This window comes from Pipistrellus kuhlii, unplaced genomic scaffold (genome assembly GCF_014108245.1).
Source record: "Pipistrellus kuhlii isolate mPipKuh1 unplaced genomic scaffold, mPipKuh1.p scaffold_m20_p_7, whole genome shotgun sequence".
NCBI lineage: Eukaryota > Metazoa > Chordata > Mammalia > Chiroptera > Vespertilionidae > Pipistrellus > Pipistrellus kuhlii.
The window spans coordinates 46366778-46391078 of record NW_023425573.1 but is presented as its reverse complement, the minus strand read 5'-3'; the positions used below and the strand labels follow the sequence as shown (position 1 = coordinate 46391078).

Below are 24301 nucleotides of genomic sequence, written 5' to 3'. Positions count from 1 at the left end.
AACTTTGCATAGGTCTATAGTGTTATCCTCAGAAATAACTCCTCCAGATCATTTTTATTTGGCTTGCTAATTCAGCCAGACACCTGCTTAGACTTCTGCTTTCCACACTCTGCCCTAGCCTATCCCCAATTAGTCCTCATGGTGAGAGAAAAACTTCATAATTCATTTTCAGGAAAAGCAAAGGTGAAAGTGCTAAGAGGTTAGGAATCTGTACATTAACATCTGATCTTCTCAAATAATCTTAATTAGGACGTCACTTAACGGCTCACTTGTCTTAAATGTCTTGGTCCTGACACAGTGTATGCCCTAATGTATAATATGCTATTATTACCTTTTGGAAATCTCTAATAGTGTCCAATTACTGGTTGCTTAGTTAAATCATAATTTTGGCAGGTTGAAATTCACTATAATAACATAATTCAGTTATCATTTATTTGCTGCATTACCCCATATTGGCTCAGCTACTCCATCATAATGCAAGTTAAACATTTGTTTCCTTTCCTTTTGTGCAGAGGCCTCAATTTTGATGTGGGGGTTGGGTATTGTGAAACCGATTACATTCATATCTGTTTGCTGAAATGACATAAGCTTTTTCATTTACCAATATATGGCAATAAATATATGTATTATTGGCTGGTTATTTTGACTTATTGAACATATTTTTGCTCTATTTAAAAAAATAATCATATATAATATCTACCATATTTAATATATGTATCATAACTGATATGATATAAAAATATATTATTTTTATATCATATCAGTTATGTTATATACATTATATGCATTATTATATATGTATATGTCCTAAAAAATCAGTGATATATTTCCAATATAACTTTAAAAGTCTGAAATAATTGTTTTGAAAGATGCTCCCTTAATTGACCAGATTACAGTGAATAAAAGTATAAGAATAATGCATTGCCATTATGCTGTATAGGTATGGCTTGAATTTCATGTAATTGAACAGGTATTTTAATACTAATCTCATTAATTCTTTAAATTAATATATCACCTGAACAACAAGCTCAAGCAACATTCTTACCCTTTTTTTGACTGGCATTGTAGATTAAAAACGACATTGATAATGAAGGCTAATTGTTCTGCATGTCTTCTTTTGACATGCCATTTCTATGGAAGTCTTAAATATTTTCCGCCAAACATGTTAAGAGCAATATTTTGTCATTTTGGTTACAGTGAGTACAGACTATGTGTATTTTTACATGCCCAGAGAACACTAAAATAGAAAATATAATATTTTAGAGGATACTTTATGAGATTTTCTAAAATGCTCATATCCTTTTAAAAATCTTTAAACATGAATAACAGTAATTTGATAGGGGAAAGATGTCCCTTTTAGGGCAAAATAAATTTTTCCTCAAACAGCCACAGTCTTCCATTCTTCTTGTCCTAGAACATAATAACCCCTTTCTTATCAAACTTGCAAGTGAAGAAGATGTGACATTTTGACAATAAAATTTAAAGTGCATAATGAATCCTGGCTGGAGTTGCTTGGTGATTAGAGCATGGGCTCCTGGGCACGGAAAGGTAGTGGGTTCCATTCTGAGTCAAGCGCACTGCCTGGGTTTGATCCTTGCTCCCTCTCCTCGCCCTCCCCCCCCCCCCCCTCAAAGAGGGGTGTACATGTGGGAAGCAACCAATCAATGTATCTCTCTCACATCAATGTCTCTCTTCTTCTCTCCCTCTCTCCCACTGTCTCTAAAAATCAATGGAAAAAATATCCTCCTCAGGTGAGGATTAACAACAAAATAGATAATGCAGTTGTAAACTTTTAGAAATATGCCTTGAAATACCATTTATGTGTTCCTTTTATCTGATCTGTTATGTAAAATTTTTCAAATTTACATATGTAGAAGAATTTTTGAAAGTTCCTATGTGTTAGGTTGGTCCATAGACATTTATGGAAGATCTCTTCTTATCATGACATGTCTATAAATTCTCCAAGTTTGTTTCTATTATTTTATTGACCAGCAGAGGTCTCCAAAAACAAGTTACCCAATAGAATGATTATTAATATCAAGCAGAAAAGTGTTATATGGAAACAAATCCATGGTGTGAGGATCAAATCCTAACTATGTTCTTCAATTTTTTAAAAAACAGAAAGATAGCAATATATTTTCTTACATTGGCTTCTCTTGATTTGGAGAGAGTTTAAAAAAAGCATTTTCACAAGATTGGTACTACCATATGTTAGGACATAAAATATTTAATGAGCATATTCATTATCAATGATTCTGTACTTACACTGCAGAAAGGACTTGAGATGGGGTCAGAAGAGACACAGCAAAAAATTCATTTCCTCACTTTTCTCCCCTACCTACTGTTGCTCTGCTCACTCCTTCCCCCTTGGGAATCATAGTTTTACATGTGTATGATGCCTGATAGAATAATATTTTCTCAGTGATGAAGATTACTTAGAGATAATGGAAAAAACAAACCTCCTGGGAATTCTCTTGTCTCTACTCTCCTCTTTTCATCCAAAGCTCTACTTATATTTGATATTTACCAGAAGAGAAAGAGACATACGTTTCTTTTATTCTGCTAATATGTGAAGCTCAACCTTCAAGTTAGAATAAAGACGAGGAAGGGTTTATTTATCTGCAGAAATGTAGCATTGAGGATGTCTGGGAATTTGGAAAACAGAACTTATTGCTAAGTAAATGTGTAGATAACGTATATACCATCCAGCCTTTCACAATAGCAGAATAAGGGAGATTGTTTTATAAGTCTCCATAAAGTACGTGTAAGATAAGTCAGTTTATTCACTGTAGAAACACTGCAACCCAAAAAGGAATGGTTTTGTCATTGGGATTTCAAGGTCAACACGCAGTATCTCTTTGTATTTAATAGCAATTACATACCATAGAACTCCCATGCTGACACAGGTGCCACGGCTATCCCACACTTGAACACGCCACTTCCTGCTCCCAGGACCATTGAGGTTACGTACCCTCCATATGACTAAGGAATGGAAACAGTTATTTTTATGGAGGTAAAGGGATTAAGAACATATGGTAAGCGAGTTGCAGTTTCCACATTTCTCACATCTTTATATATTGTGCCTCTTTAGAGATAGAAAGCATGGTAGAGGAGGCTTAAATTGGCCTTAATTGGACAATATCTAAAGACACGTTTTCAGAGCCCTGTCCCTTTTCTTAGTAGGTGTGAGGGGGGAAACACTGAAAAGTTGCTGTGTAGTACCATTAAAAAAATAAAAATAAAAAACAATAAACACTGAATTTTTACTGACTTTGACCCATGAGAAAAATCTTCCTCCCTCTCTCGTCCCCCTTTCCTTCTTTCCCTCTCTCCCTCTTTCTTTCTTTCCTCACTTCCCTCCCTCATCATAATAAACAAAGGTGTAAGCTTGGCTAGTAGGAACTCATTGCTTAGAGGTCTAAGATATTTTACTCAGACCTTTTAGATTCAAATGATAGGATTTCATCTCCAAATATTTACATACAAAGATATATTCTCCTGCTCTGGGTTGTATTCACTAAGAAATGTATATAGAATCATCGGCCAAACAACTACTCACCCAGCCCCAAATTGCAATTCGTTTGTCGTCCACAAATCCCATTTTTGAAAATTGTCTAAAATACATGGGAGAAGTCCACAAATTAGTATTACATTGTATATAGAAAACTAAGATAAATGCACAAATGAAACCCTGACATTTGTTCTCTATCTCATTCTATGAGAAACTAAGATATATTACTGCCAGCAGTCAAATATTAATAAACACCTGAGACCAATGTCTATCATTTTTACCTTAAGAGCCAGATGAACAAGGTTCACTTTTGTTGGAGTCCATAATAAATCGTGTGTGTGTGTGTGTGTGTGTGCGTGCGTGTGTGTGTTGGAGGAGGGGGGCTATGATTCACTGAAAACAAATCCTGGCAGTTTTTTTCACAGTTTTATATAAAAATTTGCAGCCCAGATGCACTTTTCTTTACATAATTGAATTTAAATCTATCCAGATGTTTTTCAGTTTGAGAGAGGCTGGCCCTGCTGTGGAGAAAGATAGGGGCTTGGAGAACAGCTGGGTAGAGCTTAGGAAAGTATTTGAGCTCCCTACCTGAGAACTTAAAAACCATTCTTCAAATAAATCCCTTTTAATGATGGGTGTTGATTAGTTAGCTCAGCACTGTTAAATCAGAAAGACTTTTTCCTTGATGAATTAGGAAGTCTTTTTGCCACAGAATTGCATTCAGGATAGGAACACAGGTAAAGAAAGAGGAAAAATGTTTTATGCTAAAAATACTCATCTTGGAATTACATAAAAAATAATTTTTACTTTTTAAAAATCTAGCCTTTGGGACACAATTTTGTAGTATTGAGGGGTGTGGGAAACCCTTGCTTTGACCTATATGTGACTTTGAGAATCTGTATTTTCAATTGATAATGTATGTCTTAGGCTACCCCGAGTTAAGCAATATTCCTTAAGCAATGCTAATAAAAAATCTAATGTAGTTTGCAACTCATCATCGTCTTTTTCAGTAAACCTTTAAAACTTAGAATGCATATGTAGAAAAATGTGCACCAAGTCATGAGTGTAAACCTTGATGGGTCTTTACAAAGTGAGCATACCCTTGAATAAGATAGAGTACTTATTATCACCCAGAAGTCGCTGGGTCATTTGGGTTCTGTAAAAATTTCACCTAAATTTGTGCCATGGTTTTGACTTTATGGAAATTGGGTCGTGCAGAATGTACTCTTTCATGCCTGGCTTCTTCCATTCAACAGTTTGTTTGTGAGATGCATTTATGTGATGGTGTATAGTTCTTTTTAGTTGCTGAAAAAAAATTACTCCATTGTATAAACACTCTACATCTCATTACTCTTAAAAACTGCAGTTGTATATTGTGGATATTCAATATACAATTATAATTTTAGGGCTTGTGTTGGTCAGACTTGAGAGGCCCTGAAAACTATACTTTCTCCCAGAGGACCAATGTGAATACATACAAATTCATTTAAAAATATTACAGTTTCACTCTTGAAAAAACTTGTCCTCTCTCTAATCTAAACTTCTCTTTTCTCGGTTTTAAGGAAATAGTTAATCATTAGTGTTGGTATAAGAGACTCAGAGATACTCAATAAATTGACATCTCTTCAGTTGTTCCTGTTCTTAAAGGAATGATCCTCCACCCATTTAATCAGTCACAATTTTTCTATACTTCCTGGTTTATGGCTTCACAATATTATTTTAAATTACCTACTTATTATGTTTCTATTGACATTCAAGCACTTGGTTATAGAAAGTCAAATATTACATTTCTCATTTGCCAGTTGAATGCAACTGAATGTAAGAACTGGATTCAAACCCTGACCGACCTAATTTAGAACCCTCCATTCATTCACCCAAAACATGGAATACCAACACCCACCTCCCATGTTTGCTGTGGAGCTTCAATGACAATGCAGGTGAAACATTTCCCATGTTGCATGCACATTAAGGAGTAACCAACATTTACAATTAAGATCTCTGTTAACTCAGATCAAGTCTATCTATACAGTCCCCAAACTGGAGAGCACGGGAATGAAATCGGTCGGATGCATACTTCACAAAGCCCTTATAATTGGGAATAATGAGGGTTGTGCTCCACCATTTCCCCCAAATTAGATGAGAAGTAATCCTTATCCGGCTGGCTGTAAGAGCCACTCCTAGGACTCCATAGCCATCACCCTATTCTGGTTTAAATGAACCCGGAATTCCTCTACGTATCCTGCCTGAAGGGATAGTCTGCTGGCTTCCCTAGATGTTTACCCAAGTGCACATTTATCCTTCAATTGGCCCACGTGGTTGATGCATTTTGAGTTTCTGTTCCTCAAAGGAGGTAGCACACATGTCGGTTTCCTTTTTAAGAGTCACAGCCAGGGATTCAAGAAATATCTTTTTTAAACTTTATATAAATCTATAATTGTTATAGGCAGTTAGACAGACATGAGCAGAGCAACAGCGATGGGCAGAAAGCCTTGGATGCCTAGCAAGGGGCGAAAATTGGGAAAAGAACCTCACTCCCAGGTAACTTTTCCTCCCCTACCATATCGCTGGTCATGTGGTTTGGACCCCCTGATTTTTCATATCACTAGACAAGGGGCTTTCCTCCTTAAAGATAACATCAAAGCCTCAGCTGTATTTCAATTCCAGACCCAGAAAGGCAGCAAAATCAGACAATGACCCTATGGCTGCTTCAGGGCCAGCTGCATTGAGTAATGACTCCCTGCCCTAGCACCTACCAAGCAGTAGAGACCATGACACTTGAAAGAACACACCTGGAAAGCTGGTGATTATTCTATTGAGCCCTCCCCTGATACCCTCCCTAAGATTTCCACCTGCAAGAGAGAGATAAATATGCTCAGGCTGAATGAACTGGCCCCTGTTCTCCCCAGGGAGCAGGCCCACACCATTCCCAACCCCCTTCTTCCCTCTAAGCAACCCCAGGAGACTTGTAACCAGAGGAGCAGAGGGCAGTGGCAGCTCTCCCTGGGCTAACCCCCTGAACCTGTTTCTAAGGCCCCTTTTCTCTGACTTCTCAATGAACCAAAGCAGCCCAGCCTATGCTCTCCTGTTACTTCTCCTACTCCCTTCCTTGTTTCACTGTCCTAAGTATATTTTTGCTGATGCCAATCAATTCTTGCTTGCTTTGCTGCACTTTATCTCTTGATTGAAATCTTTCCTTTAAGAAGACAAGATCCTGGGGGAGATAATAGATCAACCGAAGGACTTGTATACATGCATATAAGTACAACCAATGGACATAAAACTATGGGGAGGGAGGGGATATGGGGGAGGGAGGGAGGGGGGCAAAAAAATCATTAAAATATGTAAAAAAAATAAATAAATAAATTAAAAAAAAAAAAAAAAAAGAAGACAAGATCCTACATCTTATTGCCTCATTGGTAGCATATTAGCATACATTTTTTTTTTTGGTCTAAATATGATTTTCTTCATAAAAAATCCACCCCAAGGATGAAAGACTACAAGTTCATGCCGGTACACTTTAAATTCTTTACACTTTAGGGATTTAAAATATAAATTGGATGAGTCACTAGTCACTCACCTGGCTGCTTCAATTTGATCTTCAACTTCAAATGTTCCGAGTCTTCTGTTGATTGCATGCATGATCTTATCTCCTTGGTAACCACTTCCTCTGCCATCAAAGCTAGCTACTATAATATTTTCTGTGCTTGCAAGGTAAGTAGCCCAATTGAGTGTGAAGGTGGCATCTGCTTTTTGACTACAGGGGCCTGCATACCTGTGGGGAGGAAAATAAATTTTTAGCCTGTGTGGTTTTCCTGAACCGATGGAGGAGTGCTTGCATTTCTATTCCTCATGGACAAGAAGTGTGCCCCTTTCCTGATCATGAGTCTGAAATCGTGCCAGCCACCAAGATGTTCACAATAGGTCTTCTAATACTTGGCAACATGACTATAATGGCTGTGTGTTCCCTTCAAAGATGTCTCCGTTAATCTCGTCTGAAGATTGTTATCAAACAGACTTCATTGGCCAACATTTTCTGAGTCATATATAACTTGGAAATCAAAGAAATAAATTTCTCTGGGGAATTATATTATGAAAAAAATAACAAGGATGACAATAAATGCAGCTTTGAAAATACCTTTCCATCTCAGCTTACAAAGATTTCTTTCCTAGACTCCAAGTGTCTTTCCCAGGTTGGAACTCCCTTAGGCACTTTGACTTCTACATGTTACGCATTGCATTTCCTCCACTACTCAGCACCAGGTTGCACACTAAAGATCCCAAAATCATGTGTGATGGACCAAATTATGAATGAGCATGATTCTTTAAAACTTCAAAGGATAAGCAGACTATCTGAAATTGGGCAGGTTGTTTGGTGTTCTATTTATTAACAAGTTTAATTCCCTGGAATCTGCGATCTTTATAAGCCACATCTTACCCAACACACAGCTATATGCGAAAAATCTCCCTAAGCCTTTTTATTTCCTCCTTGTTCACCAAAAGAGGCTCCCCATCACTTCCTCATTGCTCTTAATTTAAACATCTGGAAATTTAGAATACCTTTTTCCTTCAGCTTATATGTTTTGTTTACACAGAGCTGTAAATACAATGGAACAGGGCTGTAGCTAATGCTAAGATGTGTACCCTTCTTTCTTTTGCTGGTAACAACAGAAATGTGGTGTTCCTGAGCTTGAGCTTCAGTTTTCTCTTCTGCATAATGGGCCCAACAGAACTCACCACATGGTTTTGCTGTGTGAACAAAATAAGGCAAGTCACCTGGCACACTTGAGGCACCCAACCCATTTATTGTTTTGTTTTGTTTTGAATAAAGGAAACGAGTCAAGCTAGAACAGGAAGACTGGCATTGTGGTGGCATTACAGGCAAAGTCAGAGCAATTTTAGAAGGATTAAAGCTAAATGTATTTCTAATAATTATCAAAGGTATTTGACAAAGCTGCCATATTTAAAATTCACATGAATTCACAGCTACTGCTCAAAGACTTGTGATTTCGGAACTTTCTTTAAGATTTGAAGAAGTTTGGATTATAATGACTACTTTCTTATATCACATATGTTCTCTTCACCAAAGAGAGGAATGGAAAATACCAGGCAGTGATATTTCAGGAACTAAAGAAAAACCTGATGTCCTATTAAAACAAAGACAATCATGGGAAATGTTGTGGCCAAGTTTTCGGGTAAGAAAACTGTAAAAGTTGTTAATACCATCTTTCTCATTAAAATGTCCACAATGAGGATAAAAATGGGGATTTGAGAATTCCTTTGGAATTCTCTTGGAGTTCAGGGAAACAAATAAAAACAAACTTCATATGCTATTATGATGAAAAAAGAGTGTCTCCCTTCTCCGTTAGAAAGAAGGTAGAAAGTACATGCTTGGGTTTATGATTGCAAAATAGGAGGAAATAATAAAATTGCTGCACAATGATCCAGGAAGAGAGAAAGGATGTGTTTTTTTCAGTAAGCTACACTGAGCAAAATAGAAAGTACAATAGTTAACTTCTGAATTTTTAGTTCCCTTTCCTTGAATACATACTTACACGTCTATTAGTAGAGGATATTTCTTGGATTTATCAAAATGAGGAGGCAAGATCATTTGATACCAAAATTCTAAACAAACAGAAAGATTAATTAGTGAATTAAGAACAATGATTAGCACATGATTTTGGTTCCTTATCTGTTAGTAATAAGTCATATCTAGAGTTTAACAATGTGTTTAGTTAAAATAGAAAAAAGAAGTGAACTACTTGTATTCAGCATGTTTTTAAGAAATAAAATCATCCTCTTTCAGGTTAAAATACTAGTTTGGATTAAAACAATAAAATTTTTTTCTAATGTATCTATTAAATACATAAGCACCTTGAAGATAAAAGTGCATTTTAGAATTGCCAATGCTTTGTTTTTATGATTCTGTTCTTTGGTATTTGATCTACTTATCTAGTTTGTTTATGGCTTATGTTCTAAGTTTGCCTGCAAAATGTTTTCCTCTTCTTGAATTTCCTTGAAGATGTTTAGGATTTTTAGTTGGCCCCAATTCTATTTTAAAGTTCTGATTTAATAACATTTGTGTAATTCTTATTGCCATCCCAGGCCTCGAAGCCAGTTCCCTTTTCAGCTGTATGCTTCACAACATGAAATCAGGTTTACATAGAGCAGACGGTTATGTACTTTTTATATGATCTTTCCCAGATCTGTTTAATTCTCTGTGCTTGATTTAACATCAGTTCAATAAAATTTGTCTCTAAATAATAAATCGGTTTCCTTTGCTCCCAAATTCAGGTTGATGAGCTAGACTAATAAATCAAAAAGGGAATAAAATGAGTTGTTCCATATTTTAGTAAGATTGCCTCCAGCTTCAGTAGATTGGACTAACCTGTAGGGAAAATTTCCCTGTCTGGAGCTGCTTCTTCCTTAGGTTTATCTTTTTGGTTTTTTGTGACAATTATTTTAATTGATGAAAAAAGAAAGCTTTAGGAGTCAACCCTTTATATAGACTTCTCTCCCATTTGTATTTTGCTGATTATTTTATGCCTTTTGATTAAATGTGCTTATAAGATCGAAAATTTCAGTGTTTATTACATTTTGACCTATGAGTTTGTTGTTTTATAATTCAATAGTCTCCTTTTATTTTTTTTTAATTTATTGTTTGAGGTATTACAAATAGTACATAAATTTCTCCCCCCCCCCATTGTCCTCCACTCCCCCCTCCCTTACTCATCCCCCTGCGCCTCCCCTACTCCTTCCACCAGCACTTGCCCTAGTCCACCCTGCCCCCAGTATCTTGTGTCTGTTGGTAGTGCTTATATGCTTGCATACAAGTCCTTTGGTTGATCTCTTGATCATAATTGTTTTTAATAAATGTGTCAAACCCACCATTGGACCTCTGTTTGTTTGAATTAGCACTAGTTGATAGGAAGTGTTTTAGTTCCACCTTTTGAAGATGCTCAGTCTATTCTTTGGGGAGTGGGGGTTCCTTCTAATCCCTAGTCCTACCTCCCTTTGCTCCCTCCTCCCAGACTCTCCCTAGGCCTTTCTTTCCTGGAGTTTGAATGGTCTAATCACATCCCACTTGGAGCCCCTGCCTCTGGCAACACCATCCTTCACTCTCTGTCAGGTTACCCATCCAGTCCCGTGGTTTCCCTGACCCAAAAACCTTCTGGAGCTCCCCACCATTTACCAATTGAAATAGAACTTCACATTTTGGTATTCAGTGCCTTCTGCACCTGGAAGTCCAGCTAGTTCTCCCAAACACTAAGCCCTTGCCAGATAAGCCTGGCACAGGGGGAGTAGCTCTGGCAATGCTTGGAAACTTATTATCAACTCCGAATCCTGGGCCCACCCTAACGGGAATGTGCATATTATCAAGGTCCAAGGTGACTCATTTGCACATTCAGTCTGAATAGCACTGCTCTAGGCTGTTGTTCAGAGGTGCCCTACACTTCCCAGGGCCCTTCCTGCCATTTAAAATTAGATGAGGTGAGTCTTTTCTATTACTGTCCTATATTTAAAAAAATAAATCGAATATTGTCAACAATAATAAAATAAAATTTAAAAAATCTAAAATCCTGATGGATTTCTCCCTTCCTTATGAATCGTCAGCCCCTTGAAAAAACAAGCAAGCAAATGAAAATAAACAAATTACAAGATTTCCTACTTGTTGTTCTTAGTGGTCCCTGAATATAATCCATGATCAAGTAACCAGGCCCAGGACTAGGCTAACACTTTCTTGAGGCTAGAGGGTTAGGAAAAATTCAGAATTTCTCCCCTGAGTCAGAAGTTTCAACATTTTATAGCCAACCTTAATTTTTTTTATACAACCAGCTTAGGTATTTTTTGTCTCTTTGGGTTAAGGGAGAGTACATTAGGGTATCATTAAGTTAAACACACAAGACTTAGGAGAAAAGAGTTACTATTGAGATGAATGAAGCTGTATTTTAAGACAAAAGAATGTAAAACTAGTAGTTCTTGTGACATTTCATGGGGAGATAACCTTCAATTCCTTTTATATACACTCTTAAATGCATACTTTCAGATCAAGGTATTGTGTTTATTTGTATTTTTATTTAACTTACTCATCCCATGCAAATGAATGACGTCCAGTGTTTTTCTTGGCATCTTGATGTTCCTCAGTGTTTCATACAAAGCTGTATTGTTTTCCAGGAGTCTCAGTTCTAAACAGATAGATATTGTAAACTCATTACAATGCGAAACATTTGCATCGTGCAAATCAATAAAGCACAAGTGGACAATTCACTAATGGGCATTGCATCAGGTTATAAACCTTGTGTTCAGTGGAACTGTTAAGACACTCTAAAGCCAAAGAAAATCCCACTACACTAAGTACCCCGGTACTCTTTACATACACTTTTCTAAAAAGCACAAGAATGATGAAATAAAAGAGAATACCTTTATCATTGCTGCTGCTATGCAGAGAATAGCGAGGGAGTTGAGGGCCTGTTAACATAATCAGGGGAAAATATATCTTAATACATTTTAGCATAATATCTTTTTTTTTTTTCTAAATACATCACATTTTTCAAAAATGGCATTTATTACCATTTAACTTTGATAAAATTTTGATACCACTTAACTTTGATGGAATAAATATCACAGTGGATAAGGGGCTTAATAAATATTAGCTGTTTACCCTCCCTTAAAATAAATGCAACTTGGGTGTGAGCGTGAGAAATAGTACCAGAAAGGCACAGGGCTCAGAGGGAAGAAGCAGGAAATGAACCTCTGGCCCTGTTGGTGCCTTGGGCACGTAATCATTTATGTGCCCAATTCCCTCATTTGTGTACTAAGCCATTGGCCCCCAAGGAGAGCTGCTAGGATTCCCTGCTCTAAATCCACAATCCTGGAGGACCACACAAGCAAGCCTCAGGCCCTCTGCCCCTCGAGGCGGAGCTCCGGAGCCAGCCTCCCCTAGGAGAGGGCGGATTTCCCTCCTGCTACCCCCCGGGAGCAGTCCTGAGCCTCGCAGCACATCTGCACAGTGCCTGACTTGGATAAGCAGTTCCTTCCTGGCAAGCAAAAGTGTTTTTCTCACCCTCCAGTATCTTCACTATTTGTCCCAACTGTGGGAGTTGCAGAGTGGAAGGTAATGTATAGAAAAGCTATTTTGTGAGCTATTTAATTTTCTGCATTTGGGTAATATTCATTTTTACCTTGATCAGGACCCCAGCGAAGGCATTATATATTAGACCTGGGTTTGAATCCTGGCTTACTTGCGGTGTGACTTAGGACAACATATCGATGCTTCAGTTTCCTCATATAAAATGAAGATGATATTATCTACATTATAGAGTTTTCTTAAGGATTAAACTTGATCACGAACCCAAAACTTCCAGCACAGTGCGTAATATAAAGCACACGCCCAAAAAATGGTAACTGAAAACAGCCATAGTAAAGAGCCATAAAGAAATCTATGATAATAGAGAACCTAAGCTAGTAAAGAAAAATTTGGAGAACTGGTTTAAGACCTATTTTAGTTGGGAACAGTTTTCAGAATATCCACATTCTGTCATTTTGAGATGTAATTTAGCACAGTGTTAAAAAGAGGACTCAGGAGGCAGGGGCCTGTGTTTGAATCCTTTGTGTCTTTATGAGCTGCGTGATCTGTGGAAGTCACATTGCCTCTCCTTGTCTGGATTTCTTCATTTATAATAAAGAAAACATCGATAACAATAGCAACAGAGGATAGAGCAGCGAGCAAGTGGGGTAATGGGCACCATCCACATAATGTTCTCACTTAAAAGGGCAAGTGCAAAAAATAATAAACCATTCCCAGTATCCTATATAATAAAACCTTAACATGCAAATAGACCAAACTGTGAAATGACCAGTTGCTATGACCCCCACTGACCAACAGGGGGCAGGTGCTCAACACAAGAGCTGTCCCCTGGTGGTCAGTGTGTTCCCACAGGGGGAGCACTGCTCAGCCAGGAGCTGGGCTCATGCAGCCTCAGTGGTGGGAGACTCTCACACCCTCGCTGCAGGCGGGTGGTAAGGAGCGAGGGGTCCTGGACTGAAAGAGCCCCTGACTCCGAGAGGGCTTAGATGATTTCAAGAACTCCTCAGACTCAAAAAGAGAGAACTGAGCAGGGCAGACAGAATGTTTCATAAACTGGACACAGAAAGAGAGACTTCAGGGATGGAGATGCTGAGCCAGGAGGTAGTAAGAAGGTTGTCCAGAGAGGAGGGGCCGTCAGCTGGGGAGCGGTGAGTGGGAGTGCAGCTCACAAGTGGAGGAATGGAGCTACTTCAGATGGACATTGCGGGTACCCACTGTTGCTAATCTCCCTCCCAGCGGTCAGGTCACACTTACCTGAACATCTCAGCTGATAGTACTTCGCCCCTTTACTAAATGATGCCGAATAGTACTGACACCTCTCTGGATCCAGCTCACAACTCAGACATGCCACGTTCGTGATGTTATTAAGTTGGATTCTGTAAAACCAATGGCGGAAGTTAAGTGTTTGATTAAAGGATAAATGAAAGGAAAGAACTGAATAATGCCCTAGTCCAGGAAATCAGAATGCCAAGGCAATCCTCGGAAACGTTTAAAAACCAAATCGATGCCTTGATTCCTAATAACCTCAAACCTCCCAGTGTTTGGAAATATTGCAAGACACCTAATAAAGTCGTTCTCTTTTGTTGGCATGCAGATTGATTTATAAAGAAATAAAAGCATATGAGAATGACTTCAGTTTAGTATATTAATTAGGATAAGCCTCTCCCCCTCCCCTCTTCCCCCCTCCCCCCCAAAAAAAGAATCAAGAAAGTGTTCACCAGCTTAAAAGACTCAGATCAACTTGATAGAATTCTTACTTATAAAGATTTCTTCCTCCTGGCATTCCTTTATATTCATTACTGATGTAGTATCTGGGAAGGAAGTAAATGAAGTGTTTATTAATTATGTTTTGAAGAAAAGTCAAGTACAGTGCATTTAACTCAACACCAAGCACTAGTGCTCAGACATTAGTACTTGCCCTTCTTTTATAATTTTTTCCCTGCCCCTGGCACTCCCAGCAGCCATTTTTTCCACCATCAACTCTAAACTGGAGATTCTTTTTACTTAACGGACTAACATTATCTGAATGCAAGGTTTGCTCCCCCAACTAAAGTGGCAAGAAAAATCTCAAAGGAAGTATTTTGTTAAGAAAAATGTAGCTGGGCAATGAACCTGAGGTTGAGACCCCATTTATCCCCGGTGTTTCCCATGTTTTCAGATTTATAACCCACTCCGAGAGGGCCGCAGCCCCATCCTCCTGAGGGGCAGAGCCACTCCTGAAGAGAACCTTCGAAAACGGCGTTGGGCCGTGGCCACCTTCTTCTGTGGGGAGGCCGAAAAAGAATTACAAATGTGCCCGCGATTCTAAGGAAAATGAACACCCCCTTCCCCGCCAATGCGTGGTAGCTGACAACCTCTGCGAAGCTTTCCATTTTCTAGAGTAAGGCCGGGACACGGGCAGATAAAATAGCCGCTCCAAGCCTACCAACAAATCCCTGCCAGCTGAACTGTAATGAAACGCCCCTGAGTACTAGTTCCGTGTTCCAAGATGGTTAAGAAAAAGAGGCTTCAGCTCTTCTCATGTAAAGCAGGTAAGAGCAAGAGGTAGAGCTGCTTGGTGGCAGAGCATCAAATCTGCTAAGCATATGTGAAAATCATTAAGGCTTCCGTATGTTGAAAAGAAAAAAGAAAAAAAAAATCTGAACTCATTCCAAACAGACTACACTATTTGTATGAGATTCTTTCCCCTATTTCTGGGCAAAGAGGGTGTGATTACGACGAGCATGTTTACCTCCTAGAATACTCACAGGTAATTGTTGGTGAGGGCTTCTATCTTGATGACTTCCCAGGTTCCATTTGTAATAAATGTGCAATTCTGATGGGAATTAAAAAAAAAAAAAGAGAGGTTGATTAGACTCTTTCTAATCAAGGTTAAGGGGAGAAATAAATCTTTCTACCAGGAATTCAGATAATCTCAGGTCTTTTTCTTGGGTCTCCCATCCCATCCACCTTACTTCAGATGCCACCAAGAAATGGGGTTAGTCAGATTATTTGTACACATGCATTGTTTTTTACAAAATGCCTTCCACTGCAAGTCGATTTCAAAAAAATAAATAAATAAAGATCAACCTGATATGAATTGTGTAAGAATACTTACTTCGTTATCTACTTGGAAATAACAAATGTGTTTGTAGCCCTCACTATTGCTCATGATCTTGTAGAAGCTATTCCCATCAGCGGTAAAATGAGGCTCTGCAGGCTTAAACTAGAAAAGAACAGAAAACAAACAAACATGTTAAAGCACATTCCTCTTATCTCAGTCCCATTTTTAGTTTTAGAAATGACAACACCTATGCTTGAAACCTAGGCTTCATTTACTTGCCAAATGAAACCAATTTTGTCTTGAAGGGAAATTCTCCTTCTAGAAAATGCAGACAAAAAGATCTAAGTCCTAGAGAATTCTTTTGTGAGGAGTAAACAAGTGAATGCTCTTAAGGAAGCTTACATAGGATGCTCAATGCATAGCAAGTGGTTACTGTTCTTGGACATCTCTCTTTGGAGCATAACGCTGACTTCTGGCTATAGGTGTGCAAAACGTAGCATTAGCCTTCCGGTTTTAAGAAGTAAACTTCCTCCGTGTCTCAAATGTGTTTTCTTGAAACGGACTACTATCATTTTTGACTGTCTTTTACACAGATTTCCTCTTGAAAGCCAGATTTAGGAAGTCTTTAACTATTTCTGGACTAGATACCATAAGAAATGTGCCATGTATTTCAGTACAGAAACATTCATGAAATTATTTTATTATAAAGCGTCTTCATTTTGCTGAATAAAATCAACAGTTTACAAAAAAATAGTTGTATGGAAATATAGAACAAAATTTCCATTTTTTTTTTTTTTTACAGTTCAATAAAGATAGTTCTTCGAACATAATGTTGTTTTAAGCCCAGCCTGAAAGGAGTATGTGGCTTCACAACCTCAATTTCCTTCCTATGTTTGAGAGCAGGTAGGAGATGGCCTTTTAAAATTGTTGGTTCACTGCACCCTGGATGCTTCCTTTCTCATCAGCTCCCATTTGGGGAAGGAAGAAAAATGCTCCCAGGTTCTCTTTAGTGATTCCAAGCGAATTCATTTAGGGAGCAAGCTGAGGCGTGCAGTACACCGTTCTCATTACAGAGCTCTGAAACACATTCCCCTCTCCAGACCTGTGTTCACAGCCTTATCTTTTTAATACATCTCCCTGTTTCCCCTGGATGGAGTTGTGCCTAGAAGAAATGTGTGAAAAGTGGCATCTGTCTGGTTAAATACAGAGAGGAAAAAACATATTTTTTTCCAGAGAGTCGTGAGAAAGTGTAGCATGTCTCTTGCCATGGAGGAAACCACTTTTCATGTTGGCAAACCTCTCTCCTCTGCCCAATCAATGCCTGAAGAGAAAGGACGCGTGAATGCTATCGGAGCTCCCAGCCCAGCTGGAAGGGGCCGTGCTCCTGAACCAGGGGGCCTCACATCCAAACCTGGCGAGATGTGAAGGCTTGGCATGTTTTGCGTCACTTGGTTTTCTCTCTTAAAGAGCGCTTAACAGAAATGGCCATAAAAACTAGGTGACATTCAGTCTCATCTTTCACATGAGGTGCCACGATGGCTGAAGTTCCTTCATCCACTTGCTTCATTCCATGGCTTACAGCAGCGAGGTTGGTGATTCTGCCCAAGGCCTACGAATTGCGATGGGAGTTAGAAGCCTGAGAAGTCTCTGAGGGTCACTGTGCTTTCTTGGGTAAAGCTCAGCATCTGGGGCTTATCCAAAAGTCATCCACATGAGTGTGATGTGCTCCAGAGAGAGCTGCATGGGGGTGTGACGTGCGTGCCACTGAATTTCTGCCGGATGTACAATGGTCACGTCTCCTTCCACACTCGTGCAGGCCATGGATGCAAACCATGTTTTCTGCCTCTGAAACATGAGGTCAATGAGCACATTCAGCATCTTAGCTGCCTTTCAGCAGTGATTGCTTTTAACACACAGGAAGCTACCAATGGTCAGCAAACTCATCAGTCAACAGAGCCAAATATCAACAGTACGACGATTGAAATTTCTTTTGAGAGCCAAATTTTTTAAACTTAAACTTCTTCTAATGCCACATCTTCAAAACAGATTTCGCCCAGGCCGTGGTATTTTGTGGAAGAGCCACATTCAAGGGGCCAAAGAGCCGAATGTGATCTGAGAGCCGCAGTTTGCCGACCATGACCACGGGCCTAGAGTATGTGTCTTGTTTTGTCTGCTCATCATTACTGCTTCTCTGCCTTTTGGCTAAGATCAAGTGTATGCTCTTCATTGATTTTCCATTTGTCCCCTTACTTTTTTCAACTGAGTATAGTATGTTATCCTTGTCTATAAAAAGATGTCTCTGCAGGGAGCATGTAAATATTTTGAGACATGTAGACACATATCTTTATTATTAGCAAGTAACCTAAGGCCTTTGTTTGATATATCTGCATATGAAATAGCTCTGAATATCTGAGCCATACAAGAGAAAAACTCATAACTCTTAAATACTTACTCTTCCAACCCAGCCAGTAGTACTCGTTTCAATATGTTGCCGTGGCTAGGAAGGAAAAAGACAAAGTCAGTGTTTTAAAAATAAGTGAAATAGGAATTCAATTCTTTAGTCCTAATTTGTGGTAATAGAAATAAAATTGCATTTATAATAAAGTAATTAAAACATGCTCCATTCATATATTTGTATCTGGGTTAGTATTTTTTATATATTATATAATTATATAACTTACCTCTCTTACCTAGAGCTCTGTCCTGGGTCCATACCCACCTGCTGTCCTGAAGCTCTACCTGCATTTCAATTCAACATGCACAGAACTGGGGAAATCCTCATTATCTTTCCTCCATCCCAACCAGCTTGTTCTTACTCCTTCATTCTTCTCCGAGTTCAAGCATGTCAAACTCAAAGGCTAACACCAGCCAAATAAAAGAGGCATGTGGCCCTCAAGATGCGAGATTGACATGCTTGTCCTAGTAGCTGATTCACACAAGCCATAGATGTGGGAATCACTCTAGACTCCTACTCTTCTGAGGTGACAGTCACTCCCTCAGCCCCTACCATCTAGTTCTTTGACTTCACTTGTCCTTGTCCATCGCCACTGCTCTAGTTTATGGCCTCAGGCTTTCCTGGGTACATTGCCCTGATCTCTTGGTTGGAGACCCTGCTATTCTTCTCTCCACCTCTTCAACCCCCAGCCTACCTCATTTGGCAACAGATAGTTCTATCTCACCATCATCCTTTCCTATTTAAAATAGCTCTCATGTCTTTAAGATATGTCCAAAGTCCCCAGAATGGCACCTGAGTCTTATTCTGGATCTCTAACTTCAGTGCTCTACATTGCCCTTCTCTCCCAACCTTAGGCCTATGTACCCCCCAACCTTGCATACTCCAACCTATTCACACTGCACAGCCTCTGCTCTTAGGGCCTTTATATCTTTATCCCTCTGTGTCTGCTCTCAGTTAGGTTGATCATATTCCTTTGCTCTACATTCCTTGAGCCTTGCTTATGCCCTTCTAGGGTATAATACTCTGATATTGTATGGCTTAATTGGCAGGAAACAAAAAATGTAGGCTTTTCACTTTACATTCAGGTTGTTGCGTGACCTTAACCAGCTCCCTAACCTTACTGAGCCTCAATCTCCACAGTAGGTAGCTACTGTGAGTGTTCAAAAAATGCTAACGATTACTATTGATTTTTCTAATAGTAATGGTGTCCCTTACTAGAACATAAACATTTGGGGGGGGGGGGGAAGCATACTGTCCAATTATTTTTTTCCCTTTAAAAAAAAATCCAGTGCTTAGCACAGAGCTTCGAAAATAATAGACATTGTGTGTTTGTTGCATTAAGAAATGAATGAATGAATCAATATACTGAGTGCCCAAACTTTCTGAGGTGAGACTGTCCTTCACTCAATCAGGATGGGAACAGCAAGGGATGGTGTGTGTAGGGCCCATTACCAGAAAAGCAGTTTGTAGAGGTGTCCCTGACTTATACAAGCAATCCTCTACCAGGCTTTACTCTCCCTAGGGAACTGGCTTCCAAAGGGGCTTTAGTACTGATCCACCAGCCTGGCTGTATCTGTGGCCTCCTGGCTAAACAACTCCAGCCCTCCCATCCCCTGTCTCCCCTACCCGGCACCTCACAGTTGGGTCAACACTTTCATTTGCTTCAATGTTGCCACTCTCAGACTGATAGTTATCTATTTAAATTATAAAACTGTTTACTGCTTAAAGAAAGTCATGGTATGGTATAGATGTGTAGCCTTTTGATATTTGTTTTATTTCATATTTAACACTCAGCCCATCATTCCCCATTCCATGTATTTTCTCATTTGAAACACACTTTATTGACCGCGTAGAACCTGGCCCTCTGGTACTTTTCAATTTTGACATCAAATTCTATCTTCTGGGTTTCCAATCACCACCCTTCCCAAGTGACAATATCCATCACTAAAACAGCATGACTCGTGAGTGAAGATGAAATAGAAGCACCACCAGATATCACATTAGAGTATCTAAAAGTTGGTCAATACTTACTACCTCAGGGTCAGTCAAAGAGTTGGAAAGAACAGAAACTCAAACTTTACTTCCTGATGCCCAAACATTCCCTCTCTCCCGGTTTTCACACAGCCCTTTGCGGATGACATGTAGCTTTAGAAGTGGAACATTCCATCAGTCTTACCACTGGGCAATTCCATTTGTTTGTGGGCGCATCATAGTCACAAATATCTATTATTGAATAGTTCTGAATCCTCCGGAGCCACTGCAAAGAAATCCTTTCTTTGGTTGCCCAGGTCACGTCACATAAGTAGTGATCCCTGGAAGAAAGGAAGGAAAAAGGGGAGTGTACTCATTTCCAGATCTTGGTACATTTAGACATTCTACTCAATGCAATGAATCTTAATGGGAATGCAATTTTAAATGGCTGTTGAAAGCATTTAATACCATTGGGAATGAAAAAGAGGGCCTATGGAAAGAAACCCCACAGGATGATCTGATCATAAATTCCTAACTGGTTATGGTGGATAGTTACACTTGAAGCCTATAATGTCTTTAGTAAAAGGTCTATTTTTTTTTTTTTTTTTGCCTTAAGCTCTGTACATTATTTTAGTGCATGTAGGTAACACAGCTTTGAAATGTCTCCTTTTAGATCCCTCAGGAGCAAAACCACCCTCAAGAGAGCACATAGTCTTGTTAACTATCCTGTAATCCAGTGTTTCCCAAACTTTTGAAATATGTGTACCCCTTCTATAATTTTCATAACGCTGAGTACCCCTCGTACTCATGAGAACGTAGAATTAGGCGCAGCTAAGCACGGTCCAGTGCATACCCCCACCAAACTCTTCCCGTACCCTTGGGGGTACGTGTACCACACTTTGGGAAACACTGCATCCTTGGTTGCTCCCCCCAACCCCCACTTCACATAGTCCTCCCCACTTAATTCAAATGCATAAAAGAAGCTGCAAACTGCCAAACTCCAAAGCATTTCTTTCAGTCTGGTGAGATCTTCCAAGTGTAGCCTCTGTTTGACTCAAATTATTTTTCCTAAAAAATTTCTACAGGTTATATCAATACCATAATATTATACCTTTGTTAAAGCTCAAAGTGTAATTAAAAAAAAATGTTCTTATTGATTTTTTTCCTTTTTTTAGAGGGAGAGGCAGGGAGAGGAAGAAAGAAACATCAAATGAAACATAAATTAATTGCCTCCCATACATACCCTGGCTGTGATAAAACCCCAAACCTGGCATTCCTGTGCATAGGACTATGCTCAGCCAGCTGAGCCACACTGGCCAGGGCAAGTGTAATTTAATTTTAAATAGAAATTAAAATAAATCTGACAAAAGAAAAGCAGCTAACATTAGATGGCAGTTAGCATATGTGACCCACACCATGGCAGGATATTTCAAGTCTCAGGTTGGCCTTTGGTGGCTCCAGGGAGTCAAGAGTGACATTTTCTCATCACCTGTCTCTCTTGTGGGAACGTTACCATGAGGCCAGTGACACTGACTGAGTTTGGAGTATTTCCTGGTAATTTGATGTGCTTTCCTAGAAAATTTTTATTTGGTTGAAACCACAGCTGATCTTTTTCTCAATGTCGTTTTTAAAGGGGGAAAAGACTGACTCATATCTCTACAAACTTTGAAAATAAAATATATTAAAAAACAAACTCAGGAGTCAAAACACGAACGATGTAAAGAAATTAAAAAATTCTTTGGCATTTTAAGGTAAATTTTTACAAATCGAGATATTTCCAGCAGTGCTTACAGATACCTTTAAAAGGTTTTGGAACTATATTTTGATTTGTAGTGTCATGCATAGAATTCATAATTTACTTTTCTGCTAGCCTCCCTAACACTATTTGCTCTGGATATTTTATTTTATTTGCTCTCCCCACCTCCCATTGTGATTTTGCATAACCATTCTTAAGTTGCTTTATTCCACCGACAGAGGCCTGCTTCCAGCCTGTCCCTGTGGCTGTATTCTCTCCTCCATAAAAGTTCTGAAACCCTCTCTTGCTCTTTCCTTCACAGGCTCTGCCCATCCCTCCTCTGACATTTAGTGGACTGGAAGCACTCTGAGGCAGGGCACAGCTGTCTTGTTTGCAAGATATATCCCCAAGGCCTGGCAGGATACCTGCATGAACCAAGCACTCACTGAAATTCTGAGGAATGCAGCACTGAACAAAGGAGAAAAAATGCTATGTTGACCTTTGTGGCCTAAACAGCTTTCCTTCCGCAGAATTCACAGGTCACTTCCCTGTGCCATTCCCTTTATAGATACTAAATCAAATAACAAACATTTATTGAGCACTTAGGTTGGATCAGGTGCTAGATTAATCACTTTAAATCACTCACCACTTCACTAACCCCTTTTTACAGCTGGGGACACAATGTGTTCATGCAGCTAGGATAGCAGGGCCTCTAGGTGGCAGACACTGAAGGAAGACCAACCCCCTTCACCCTGCAGCAAAGCACTACATTCCCGCAAGCAGGGACTCCCCTACACTTCAAACTTTTCTCTTATTAAGAATATATATTCAGCCCAGTTGGCATGGTTTAGTGGTTGGGTGTCCACCTATGGACCAGGAGGTCAAGGTTCCTGTTCAGGGCCTATGCCTGGTGGCCAGGTCAGTCTCCAGTAGGAAGCATGCAGGAGACGGCCGATCAATGATTCTCTCACCATGGATGTTTATCCCTCTCTCACTCTCCCTTCCTCTTTGAAATCTATTTTTAAAAAATCTTTAAAAAAATAAAAAATAAAAATGTATAGTCAGACCTAGCTAGTTTGGCAGTTAGAGCATCGCCCCTCAGATGGAAGAGTCTTGGGTTCCATACCAGGCCAAGAGCAGGTACCTTGTTTGCAGATTTGTCCCTGGCCCCTGTCAGATTATGTGCAGGAGGCAACCCATCAATGTGTCTCTTTTACGTCAATGTTTCTCTCCCCCCAACCCCCTCATCTCCCTTCTCTGTAAAAAGTCAATGGAAAAAATATCTTCAGGTAAGGATTAAAAAAAAAAAAAAAAGTACATTCATTATCTCATCTGCATGGCTGGTATTCCTAGCTGCCCGGCTTTGTTCAGCCTGTCCTTCAGTTTGAAACACCTGCCATGCTCTAACTCCTTTATTTACTTAAACATCCCCTGTCCATGATGGTTTCTAAGGAGACTCCTCCTACACCACTCAGTCGCCAGGCTGCAGAGTCTGAACGTGCAGATGTTTCTTTAAATACCCAGGAGCAACGGTGTCCCATCTAGTCTGATTCTTCATTGTGCCCAATGCAGAGGTGCTACATGAGGAAAAGGAAATGCAAATAAACCTGACGGGGAATAAAAACACTTGGAAAGGGAATGGAAGAGTGCGACACAAAATAGAAAAAATGGAACTTTTTGAAATTAACTTTTTAGGCTAGGGATCAGAAAACTTTCAGGAAAGGACCAGATAATAAAAATTTAAGCTGCCCGAGCAATATTACCTCTGTCACAACTCCTCAACTCTGCCTTTCAGAGACAGAAGGTAAACAAATGAGTGTGGCTGGGTTTTGTGGTAGGCAGAAGACAGGCATGGGCAGAGCAAAGACGATGGGCCAGGTACAGAAGGTCACCAGGAAGGAAAGCCCTGAGTGCCTAGCAAAGGGCAACTGTAGGGTAGGACCTCACCCCCAGGGTGACCTTTCCTCCCCTCTCATATCACTGGTCATGCAGTTTAGACTCCCTGACCTTTCCTCCCTAGAGATAACATCTAGGCCTGTGTGTTTCAGTTCCAGGCTCAGAAAGCAGCAAAACCAGACAATGATCCCACAGCTGACTTCAGGTCCAGCTGCTTTGGATAATGACCCCCTGCCCTGGCTCTGACGCTGAAAGGACAGCTAGACCCGGAAAGCTGCTGAATATTCTACTGAGATCTTACCCTGGGACCTCTCCTAAAATTTCTACCCTTAAACCCCTTTTGGATGGAGGACCCAGTGTGCACTCCCTCCCCAGAGCACGCCTTCTCCTTTTTCTCTCCTCCCTGCCTTCCCCAACCCCAAAACGTGTCACCGTACCTTCCTCACCTCTAAGTTCTAAGGGCCCTTCCTTTGCCTCTAAAACTTGTTTCCTCAGCTCATTTCTTCTATGAATTACTTCTTCTACCTTTGTGGTTTTCTAAATAAATGTTCTCTTATAGTTGGAGTCTAGGCTCTGAATTCTTTCTTAGCCAGAAAACAGGTACC

The 24301-nt window shown here is 39.6% G+C and overlaps 1 protein-coding gene across 1 annotated transcript in view; it reads right to left on the bottom strand.

Annotated features, from left to right (window-relative positions):
• Window positions 1–24301, bottom strand: part of DPP4 (dipeptidyl peptidase 4) — an 81058-nt gene that overhangs the window by 13228 nt on the left and 43529 nt on the right. Inside the window, exons 11-22 of the mRNA XM_045575326.1 lie at window positions 20271–20406; window positions 18092–18136; window positions 15694–15801; window positions 15344–15411; window positions 14354–14407; window positions 13851–13972; window positions 11930–11977; window positions 11596–11694; window positions 9064–9133; window positions 7089–7283; window positions 3560–3614; window positions 2883–2982 (exon numbers count right to left, since the gene is read on the bottom strand). Coding sequence (XP_045431282.1) covers window positions 2883–2982; window positions 3560–3614; window positions 7089–7283; window positions 9064–9133; window positions 11596–11694; window positions 11930–11977; window positions 13851–13972; window positions 14354–14407; window positions 15344–15411; window positions 15694–15801; window positions 18092–18136; window positions 20271–20406 — 1100 coding nt within the window. The remainder of the gene's footprint in view (window positions 1–2882; window positions 2983–3559; window positions 3615–7088; window positions 7284–9063; window positions 9134–11595; window positions 11695–11929; window positions 11978–13850; window positions 13973–14353; window positions 14408–15343; window positions 15412–15693; window positions 15802–18091; window positions 18137–20270; window positions 20407–24301) is intronic.